Here is an 11,785-nt window from a genome sequence, read left to right on the forward strand (position 1 = left end):
AAGTACATATTTTTGTGTATAAATTAACCTTAGCTCAACCAATCCAACCCAATTTTGTTATTATTATATGCAATTATAATTTTATAGAAAGAAATTAGAAACATTACAGATAAACAATCTTGGTCACAATAAAAAGAATCACATTTCCAAAATGTTTCTGTTCTTATTAGAAATTAATAAAGAAAGAAGATGAATTAGAATATTGGTTTGAAGACAAATATACAACACTTACACGATCATCATCAGATAATCTCTTAGTGATATGAAGGGCACTCCTTCGAGACCTTCTGGGATGGTTTTTATGTTTGAATAAGTAGTGATTTTCAAGTGAACCAATCTACAAAAGGAAATAATTAAAATAAATATCCACTTTCCCAAACAATTATATATGGATTAGCTTAAAACTCAGCTAACTTAAAGTTAGGCAACTTTTATTAAGCCCATTCCTTGTAGCTGAAGTTAACTTTTTTAAAACTTTTAAGTTCAGGGCTACAAGTACAGGTTTGTCACACAGGTAAACTTTTGTCATGGGTTTTTTTGTACAGATTATTTCATCACCCAGGTATTAAGCCTAGTACCCATTAGCTATTTTTTCTGATCCCTTCCCTTCTCCCACCCTCCACCCTTCAAAAGGCTCCAGTATGTGTTGTTCTCTTCTGTGTATTTATGTGTTCTCATCATTTAGCTCACTTATGAGTGAGAACATGCAATACTGGCTTTCTGTTCTGTGTTAGTTTGCCAAGAATAATGGCCTCCAGCTTCATCCACATTCTTCATGAAGAAGGCCCTGATAGAGGTCTTGAGATGACCCTTAGAATATTATGGCTTGGACTCACAGTATATTCACTAGCTCACAGTGGGAGGCTAGTGATGCTTCTATTTTACACACGTTGAAGGATATACATGTTTTTTTGTATGTGACAATATCATATTTAAAATGCTCATTTAATCAAATATATCTGGTCAAAGAACAATTGTAGTAAGCAGGCAAACACCTGGGATACTATTTATGGTCAGAGCCACGTTCCACTAAAATAAATTATTGTTGTTATAAAATGTAGTCATTTAATCCATGGTGACAATTGTTATTAGCTACTATTAGTGATCATTTGATTTTCTACTAATTCAAGGCTTCAGAGAAGAACATGCTACATTTAGGCAGGTGTTCCACTTTAGAGTGTGTATAGTTCTCTGGGTAGCTATTGAAATATTTGATTCATTTAGAACTATATTCATTATTCTTTTGAGCTAGTCTCCCTTTACTCAGTACTAAATTTGAAGCTACCAAATCCTCTAGATAACCCTGTATTTTTAATATACAACAGTATATTACAAAAGAACCATGTTCTTTACATTGGTGGTTCTTATCACCAAGAGAATTTTAAAATAGAGATGCTTAGGCCCTGCTCCAAGCCTGAACCCCAGTGAATCTTCCTACAAGCTGTCAATGGAATTGGGGTGAGAAATCAGTAGCCATAGAAAAAGATCACCAGCGCTTAGCCCTGTTTTGTTTTGTTTTTTTCCATCAACTGGTTTTTCTTCTTGTCACTACCTTAATCCAAGCTTTATTCTGAGGCAGTAAGGTGCCCAATATAGTAATGCTAAATTAGTGTTAGTAATATTAAACAAAAAGAGAAATAAGCAGAACCAGGAAAGCGCCATCAGTCTTCTACAAAGAATTACTATCCTAATAAAATAATTTTTGTTAAATTTAGTTTAAAATCTTTGTTAGTAATGCCTTTTTAACTAGAAATGGCTAGAGGAAAGATAGTATTATAAATCGTATGTAAATATAGATGGTTTTTCCCCACTATTTTTTAATGCTTTTGTGACTATGCTATCCCATACCCAAAGATCCTCCCAAGAATGTTGATGTATTGTTTTTTACTATTAAGATTTATGTTTATTTATTTTGAAAAGCAATTCTCACATTGAGTGGCCCAGGTTTAGATACATGTCTAGAGCTAACAGGTGGGAAAGAGAAGAGGGGTTTAGTTTTTGCTTCCTTCCCCAGTCTCCTCCTACACAGTTACTATTGCTATTTAACCTTTCAGTAGCTGCTCAAGGAATAAACAATTAACCCTCAGTTTCTACCCCCATAGGACATACATGATTTTCATGATGCCCACAGTACTCACCAGCACAATTTCATCTGCTACTCACCCTCTCTTTGAATCTCAAAAATTCCCAACAATTGTGAGCAACTATCAGACTTACTACTAAGCTGTATTATGTCTCACTGTTTTCCCACAAGCTGTTTTCTATGCCTGGACTGTCTTCTCCAATCTCATTATGTTCTCCTGACAACCTCTGACTCCTCTTTCCCGGGCAAATATTTTCTCCTTTGGGCAGTTTCGCTCACCCCTCCCAAATTGCCTTCCACTTTCATTCCTTCAACCAATGAATATCCAGACTCCAAGTACAACTTCTATTATTACACAAATTACAATCAATTGCAATCATTTATCTCTAAGCTAGTCTCCTCTAGTCTTGATTACTTGAGAGCGTTTCTTTCCCTCCTCTTATTCCTCAGCCCCTAACATGGTGCTTGGTACAAGGGCAAGGGCTGGCCGAAAGCTAAAGACTCATCTGCTCCTGGGACACCAGGAAGCCAATCTGCATTGATTTTCCTGCCGAGCATTTCAAAGACAATTTGGTTTATAAAGTTGAGAATAAAGCCTCGAGCAAGAGAAGGCGAATTCCCCAGCGGGTTAGATCCACAGAATCACCAACGCCCCCGCCGATTACTCATCCGTGACTTCAGCGGCGTCAGAACCACCACCTCCAGAAAAAAGAAAAAAAAAAAAAAACGCGCCAAAATGTTTTACAACTCCCTCCTCCCCCGCTTCAATACAGACCAACTTCCCAAGCAGAGGGCAAGGGCTTGATTCACAGCCAAAAAAAGGAAAGCCCTAGCTTAGAAGTCACACTCTCTAGAGTCCCCTCGGAATTGCTCGGCTGTAAGCAGTCTCCCACTTAATGTCTTCACGTCCACCCACCTCCAACCAGCTATCTATTGACCAAGCCTCCATTTGGACAGGCAACAATAAGCTGAAATTCCCGAGAAAACGATTACGTACTTGGCTGAAGAACAAGAAAAAAAAATAGATCCCTTCCCCACAGTCATTTTGGCATCTCGACCCTGCAGTGGGACTGGCCGGGCAAAGTTATAAAGCTTGGACTTTACAAGTTCCCAGTGAAAATCCGGAGCTCCCCAGAGAGGCGTGGAGATAGATGGTCCCGTATCTTTCACCCACCATTTCTCCCCGCAGCGTCCCAGGCTACTCCACGGCCTCCCAACCTCCTTGTCGCGAATCCCAGCAGCTGGCACCCTTCCAATGCCCTGGGCGCGCCCTTAAAGGCTGCCAGGGCAGACAGCCCCAAGCCTGCTTAGCCCCTTGCCTCAGGACTTGGATCTGATGCTGCCATATTGAAAAGGAGGCAACAGCCGGCTCCCGACGCAGACCGCCGGAGTCCCGGGGGATGGAGCGCACTCCTTCTCCCGGGGGCGCTCGGTTGGTGAGAGCTTGAGTGCATCTCAAGTTCCCATAACAAGCTTGGAGGGATTTTTCTTCCAAACCGCGCGGGAATGGATTTCAATTCTAGAGCGGCCAACAGTAAGCATAAGCCCTACCCAGCTGCAGCGGCTTCCTTCTGCTTGGCTGCGCCCAGCCCAAACAGTAAATAATGCAAGCTTTTCTCTCTCTCCTAGCGCGTCAGGGGCGAGAGCGGGAGCAGCTGCTTGCTCTTTGCTACACTGGGCTCCGGAAAGTGCAACCTGGGGCTCCCATTTGGAAGACCGGCTCCAGTCCCACTCATCCCCTGCGGCCCCAGAAAGTTTCTTGAAAGTGAAAACTCTTACCTGACCCAAAAGGTCATAGCCCAACTCCTCGGCGATGGCCGAGGCTGCTTCCGGGCCCCCGGGGATCTCCGCCGCCCATTCATTGACAAATTGCCTTTTCGCTTTTGCACTGTTCAATGCACACCAAGCGCAAAAGAGGGCGAAAGCAGTGCACTGCAGAGTCCAGGCTCTTCTCTCCATGGCTCACTCGCTTGAAGACGAGTGGGAAGGAAAGAGGTAAAAGAAGCAAGATAGGAGAAAAGCCAGACAGACTCCCCCTTCCCACCCTTGGGCTCTGTACTGCTCCTGGCTCCTGGTTGCTCTGCGAAGAGCTAGGAGGCGCGCGAGGAGAGGCTGGGCGGCGGCGAGCGCTCAGTGAAGCGCTTCGGTCTCCAGGCTGAGTGGAGCCCCAGCCCTTCCCAGCCAGGATGGAAATGAGTGTTTACACGTCAAATCGACGAAAGCCATCTCTTGACGTCAGATCTACCTGGACTAAGATCTGAATGGTATTCCCAGCGGGGTGGAGAAGCGGCTAAAATAAGCAGCCAGGGATTAGGAAAAGGAAGGAACTATTTGCTGGGATCACTTGAGTCTGCTCCCTATCTGCCCATAAATTCTGTACCGTGAGAAACATCTTCACTTTTCAAAGAGAAGTGCCCCCATTTGAATATAACTACTAAGAATCAAAGGCTGGGAGTGCTTTTTCCCTGCATTTGCTTTATTATCTTATGGGGGTGGAGTAATGGGGAGGTGATAGGATTCTTAGAATGATCCTTTGAGTATCAGCACCTGCTATGGAGAACAAGGCTCTTAGGTCTTTCAAATCAGAGAGAGGCTAGGAGGGTAAGCAGAAGAGAAGCTACTACTGCCCAAATTCTGTTCTAAATTGTCTAAGAAAATGAGCATGTCTCCAAGACAATGTTAAAGCAATACTTTTAAAAATGAATTTTAACCATTCAAACCACCTTAGTTTACAAGTTTGTTTCGTCCTCCCTTTTGTTTCTCAACCTTAATAAAACAATATCAATAATTTACTCCAGACATCGCAAAGCCAGCACCACCACCACCCTTTACGGTGTTCATCAGTAAAATGATTAATCATGTGATTTTTAAAAAACATATTTTTAAGAATTTGTCAACAAGGGGACCTAGGGTCCCAAAGCTGTTGTGTTGATTCAGGGAGGGAAAGAACAGTTTTTATTTACCCCAACTTTCCATTTTTCCCTCAGTAGAGCTCTTCACTTTGGTGCTGAACTGGAACTGTGCCATTACTTTCCCATAAAATGCACAATGCTTTTTTGTGGAAAAATGGTTTCCTGTGGACGGAGAACAAGCAAACATCTAAACGAACCCTCCACCCTTCACCCGAGGGAAATGAATTCAGTCTCCCACTGTGGTGCCTCTTTGAATCCTGGGTTTAAACCCTGCGGGAGACACCAGCGCCTGGTATTCAGCACCGAGGTATGGACAGCGACACACGCAAGACTACTGCAGGAGCTGGTCTCTCCTCTAAGCACCTAACACCTCCACCCTTCTGTGGCTGACCAGCACCAAGCTGTATTCCTTTTGATATGTGCCTTTCCCTCTTTTGAACAGCAATAGGAAATTGGCCACGGGGGCAGTGTGGTTAGGTTCATGATCATGACAACTTGTGTCCAGCTCTTGGGAACGTGTTGGACTCAGGCCAAAAGTAAAATCGCCGGGAGGTGAAAGTGAGAGTGTGCGGCATCTGGGAAGATTTTTTTTAAGCTCAACCGCCTGAGGGCGCGATCTATTCTGGAGAAATAGAAGAGGAGAAGGTTGAAAAGAAAGCATATGAACAGGTGGAGAAAGGAAGCAAGAGATGTTCCTTAAAAGAAGCAAATGAGACAAGACTTAGTGGGGGATGGGGCTCCGTAGTGCTAATTTTTCATTTGCCTCCACGTTTGCAGAAATGTGCACTAGAGAATTTCTTTAAACATAAAGCATCTTTACAGAAACAAATGCCAATGTTAATAAGCCATGTGATATGGTTAAGTGTTTTACAATAATATAATTCACATGAGATGAAATGGAATGGGCTCTGATTGATAGCTTTGTTGCCTGTTTTGTAAATCTACATGTGTGAATGTTGATGGCTAGGTAAGCTGTCTTTTCCTCAGCCTGAGTTATGGCCTCAAGCTCTCAAGGGTGTTTCATTCTCACAGCAGACAGATGCTAACTGTGCACTAGCAAGGCAAGAGAAGCCCAGGGCAAATGTTTTATAATGGTAGATGTGTCAGAGGAGAAACGTGTTTGTCCTTTTCTTATTATTGTCCAAGTAAATCAGTTTGGCAGAGTGTTGGCAATAGGATCAGTGTCTCTCTCATTAATGAGGCATTTGTCTTAAATTGAGCACCACATAAACCTGGAATAAACATTTGGTTTATATACCTAATCGGGCAAACTAAACTCTCACAAAAATAAGGCAATCTCCTCATCCACACAATACATATATCAGTAACTTAATCCACTATTGTCTGACTTTTATCCTATGAACCTGTTTGCCAGAACTTCTGGCATGTAGAAGAAATAAATTTCTGCAGAGATTAGAGGTGCAAGTAGAATTAGAATCTATTTTAACTTTTTGTACCAAGGGCTAGTCATATCCTGATTTGTAGATCATGGTAGTAACCTCCAGGCCCATCAGTGTTATATTTCATATTATGAATTGGAAGAGCCAATTATCACCCTTAAGTTGGTTTTAATAGCATTTGGTTCATATAGGAAACCAGATACTCCAGAAACTAAAGAGGACGTGTTTCCATTATAAGTTATCAAATGAGTGCCATGCCTCTTTCATGAATGCTCACAACTGCCCAGTGATACAGCTAAGCATTCATTAAGGCTTCTTGGAGAAAAAAACGAAGCTAGTATGAGCAGAAAGAATATGCTCAAAAAAGATCTGTAGATCACCATATCTCTTTAGTCTAAGGAAACAAATGTTTTAAACATTTTGTTACTACAAAATAAAACATATGCCCTTGGGCATACTAAATAATGTGCTCAATATTTATCACAAAGTGGACACAGTGTAGCCATTTGGGCCAAGAGAAACAACATTTCTAGACTCACAGAATAACAGAAAAATATTCCTAGATTTTCAAGAGATGTTAAGGAATGGGTAAGAAAATAAGGTAAGTTTAACATTTTCCAGTTATTATGTAGACTTTCCTGTTTGCTATGGGTAACAGTAACTGCACATTAACTCAAAGGTGTAACAAATTAGTCTGTAATAAAACTAGAAAACTTTTGGTAGCAGAACACATTATAGAAGCAAAGCTACCTATAGCAGTGTTTCCCAACATAGAAAATAACAACATTTTTGTGGCACACCAGGGTAAATCGGAGGAACTTTGAAGATACCTGTATGGAGCTCAGTGAAGAAATGCATAATATTTTCTTTACATGATACAATTATAACAAAATAAAATATAACATTTTGGGCAATACATTAAATTGCATATTAATAAGTTTAAATTGAGAAATCTGAATATGCTTTCACCAATATAAGTTTTTATCTGAAGGCTATATATCATTTCTAATTAAAATGTTTTAATGACAAATGATCTTTTTATATTCTTAATAGCTGCTGCCAATGAAACTTTTTTTGCAAGACTCTATTTTAAATAATATAACATTCTTACTTTTTATTTTCTTAACAAATTTACCATTGGAATTTTATATGAGGAAGCATATAGATTCAGAGTCCACCTAAATTTTATGGGTAAAGTATGACAAAATAATATCGAAATTGTAAGCTGGAAAATGTACACAACTTTTAGAGAAGTTACCATCCTCCAACTTTACCACAAATTGAGAAAAGTATCTAATATACACAAAGATGGATATTGGGGTGACCACCTAAAGATACACCTGCCAGAAGTCCCTGAATTACTCTCTCATGATATCTCCTCCCATGACCAAATTTTGGTGCGCATGCTATGCTAATTAAGCATTTAGAATATGAACTCCTCTGGCAGATCCACACTTTTCACATGATGAAATAGACATGCTTGCAGCAGGTTGCTGAAGTAAATATAGCATCAAGGTGGTAGACATGGTTTGGTTGAGTTCCAAGAGATCAGCAACAAGCTACTCACCTGGCCTTTCCAAGCGATGAGAAGACCAAATATCTTGAGGGACATCTTTAACTCTGCTGGTTGGGATGCTCTGACCTATCTAAATGAAAGGGAAAGAGTAAAAAATCAAAGTCTATACACTGCAAAGGCTTTAAGGTGGATGAATAATTATGAAGGATTTTTGCTGAATGAACTAGATCAACACAAAAATCTTGAATTTAATATAGAATTGAATTATTAAAATCAAAGCAGTGAGTGCCATAAATTCCACTTGCTAGAAATAATGGATCTTTTCTAATGAAAATAGATAATTAAATGTGGCCATATCCAAGTATTTAGGATCTTTCTTTAATGGGTTTTTTTTTTTTTTAAATATGCATTTACTTAGTGAGTTTCAGAGCATCCCTGCTTCTGCTTCCAGGCAATACTCTTGCTTCCTCTATGCTCTTGAACATTGCCATTTTTGTGTTAAAATCTCAGTGTTTAACTGCTGTCTCTGCTCCTGAAGCATGCATTTCTATGAGAATTATAGACTTCAGTGTTGAAAAGTGACCTTGAATATTATACGGCTCCTTGCTTCTCAAAGTCTTGTCCACACACCAGCATTATAGGCATCAGTTGGAAACTGGTTAGAAATGCAGACCCTCAGCCCCCACCCCCAAACTACTGAATCAGAATTTGCATTGTTAATGAGTCCATAGTGATTCATATGCAATTAAAGTTTGAGAAGCACCAATCTAGTTAACACGTATACATGACACTCCTCTGTGATATTTTTATCAAGTTGTTAGGCAATTCCTGGTCTCCCAAAGCAACACATTCTTTGGTTTGGATTAGCAAAAATGGTTACAAAGTCCTTCCTTATAATGATATTATACATTTCCGCATTACTACCTCGTCAAGCAAGCTCAATTTACCCTCTGGTACCACACTGACAAGTTTCAATCTCTTTTATACATGATACTGCTTCATACATTGAAGGCAGATATTTATATCTTGCCTAAATTTTTTCTGCTATAGGTTAAACATCTCCAACCTTTGTATCACTTTGGCATTCTGCTTGCTCTTGTCCAGATAGAATATTTTAACAGAATTTTTTAAATGTGGCACCCAGAATGGAATAGTATAGTTGACCGAATAAAGAGATAATTTATTTTCACAATTTTTTATTTTGAAATAACTTGATAGTTATAGAAAATTCAAGAGATGATTTATTTTTACAACTTTTTATTTTGAAATAACATGATAGTTATAGAAAATTCAAAAGAAAAAAATAACAGTACACAAAGCTCGTATATTCTGTTCATGCATGTTTCCCAGTGGTTTACATCCTGTGTAAGCATAGTACAATTACCTAAACCAAAACATTAACAATGATGCAATATTCTTAACTCATCTATAGACCTTTATACTTTTCCAGCTGTTCTATTAGTACATCTTTTTTTATGGTCCAGTATTCAATTAAAGCTCCCTATTGCATTTGGTGATTATGTCTCCTCCAGTCTGGGATATTTTATTTTTGTCTCTCATGACCTTAAAACTTTTAAAGAGTACTATTCAGTTATTTCATATTATGGTCCTTAATTTTGGTTTGTCTGGTGTTTTCTAATAATAAGGCTGGGATCAAACACTTGTAGGAATAAGTGATATTATGTCATTTTCATTGGCTTGTATCAGGAGGTACATGATGTCTGCATGTCTAATTAATAGTGATGTTATTTCTGATCACTTGGTTAAGATCATATCACATCAACCAGACTCCTTCACTGTAAAGATACTATTTGAAAAATAGTATTTCAGTGCAAAAATTATTGTCAAACTCATAATGTGGAGAACCGTAATGTAATAATAGTCTCCAAATTTATATTTTTGGAGAAAATAAAAATAACTTCACTTTTATGGACATTTATGTTTGTGATGCTCATAAGTTCTTATTCCACATGTCAGGAGATTTTTCTGTGAGATTAAGTGAAATAATACATTTAAGGTAGTTAGCAGAAGGGCAAAGAGAGAGACTTCCACTTAATATATAGACATATTTCCATGTCAATAACTGTTCACTGGCATAATTTATAAAGGTTGCATAGTATTCCATTAAATGGGTTAAATATACTTTAACTTATCAAATATTGGGGGACACTTAGAGTGTATCTATTTGCTTGGCTACCGTACTTTCAGATAAAGTTGGTTGATTAAATATATGGGTCTACTTTCACTCCCTACTAAAACCACTCAAAAACTACAGAGAATGGATTCTTTTAAGCACCTAAACTCTTGAAATGGGAAGAACAGGAGTGCAAGCAATCACAAAAAATTATGAAAGCAGAAAAGCAAATAATTTAGCAGATCCAAGAAAATAAAATGTTAATCCAGCAGCAGGGAAAGCCAAGAACTAACCCTTTCTATGCCTCCGACTCAGGAACTGGCAGGCACCAAACAGCTTCACAATGGGATGAAAATAGATGGGAAAATAAAAAAGATTGCTTAAAGTCTATCTCAGAAGCAATCTTCCCAAGCTTCCATCATCACTCTTTATTGCTGAAAACTATCCCTTTGTCACCCAGCAAAGAGATTGAGAGTGTTTTCCCCAGAGAAATCAGGAATAGTTATGGCGGAGGCTTCACCCCCTCGAAGCAGCTGCAAGATTTTGGTCACCTCGGGCTTGCTTCCTAGCAAGTGCCACTGAGGGATAAATAATAATGGACTGACCCTAACTTCCCCTTGGTTTCTCACCTCCTTCCAGTGAACACAGGGATTAATCTGCTTGTTGTTTAAATTAATATAATCCTAGAAGCAGTTGTAAACAAGTGGAGGAGAGCAGACCTTTAACAATTTTCTCTAATTATGGTTAGAAGAGGGACCAATCTTGATCCCAGATATGACAGACAAGAAATATATACAATCAGTAAAACTGAGAGAAAACAAAGGTAGTAAAGCAGAAGTGGCCCACGGCACATTACTTTAAAAGTTCTAAGTAAGCTTCTGATACGGAAACTCAGGAAATATCCAAAAAAAATCTGGTTTTCTGGTTTCCCTTTAAAAACTAGAAAATGTTGGTCTACAGACAGTGATCCCCACAAATTTCAGACACTGAGGCAAAGTATCAATTTCTTCAATTATGTTTATCCCACCTTTTTTTTCTTATACTAGAGTTCAGAAATCCTTAACCCTATCAAATACAGAGGGAAAATAGCAGACAGAATTGAGGGTTTGGAGCTTTTCTCTTATGCTTGCCCTATTCCATTCAATTAGGGTATCATATCTCCTGTGAGCACGTGTGTTTCCAGCCCTTTCCTTAGACCCCGCTGTCCCTCTACTGTTCAGACCTGGCCACACTGCAGCTGTAGCTGTTTACTTACCACAAGAGAGAGAAGCTAAGACCAGCAAGCCCAATGGGTGCTCCATCTCAAGCAAACATGTATTGGCCAGGTCTGAGTTGTTAGCAGGTAGCAAAAGTTAATTCTAAGCCCATGAACTTAGGAAAGAGATGGACTTGTGGGTAAAGGAGGTGGGTAGGAGAAATGGCAGCAGGGAGAGGGAGTCAGTTTAAGGCTACTCAAGTTCTCCTAGCTCTCCAGTCAGAATTATTCAATAATTCAGGGTAATGCCCTATATACACGTGGGGGAAATGTCAGGGTTTGGCAGTGAGAAAGCTAGGAAAGAAAAAGGTATGGGAAAGTGTTCATGGGTTAATGGTTGATGATACAGCTTCTGCTTTCCTACTACTCTACAGCTGGAAAAAGCAGAGGAAATGGCTTTAATTTTATTTGCAAGGCTAGTTAGGAGTCAATGGAAGAACTGATAGTATTTGATAAACTGCCCAAATGCTAGGTGAACATAATTT

General features: G+C 39.3%; 1 protein-coding gene across 3 annotated transcripts in view; it reads right to left on the minus strand.

Moving 5' to 3' along the window:
• The window catches only part of PCSK1 (proprotein convertase subtilisin/kexin type 1), a 43,622-nt gene extending 38,833 nt beyond the window's left edge, over positions 1-4,789 (minus strand). Inside the window, exons 1-2 of one of the 3 annotated variants that reach the window (XM_017508863.2) lie at positions 3,863-4,789; positions 233-337 (exon numbers count right to left, since the gene is read on the minus strand). In XM_017508863.2, the coding sequence (XP_017364352.1) occupies positions 233-337; positions 3,863-4,042 (285 nt within the window). In that variant the 5' untranslated portion in view covers positions 4,043-4,789. Of the gene's footprint in view, positions 1-232; positions 338-2,138; positions 3,087-3,257; positions 3,655-3,862 lie in introns of those variants that run through there. The other 2 variants (XM_017508864.2, XM_017508866.2) reach the window with 2 other exon arrangements.
• Positions 4,790-11,785: the final 6,996 nt, after the last annotated feature.

This window comes from Cebus imitator, unplaced genomic scaffold (genome assembly GCF_001604975.1).
Source record: "Cebus imitator isolate Cc_AM_T3 unplaced genomic scaffold, Cebus_imitator-1.0 Scaffold403, whole genome shotgun sequence".
NCBI classification, from domain to species: Eukaryota; Metazoa; Chordata; class Mammalia; order Primates; family Cebidae; genus Cebus; species Cebus imitator.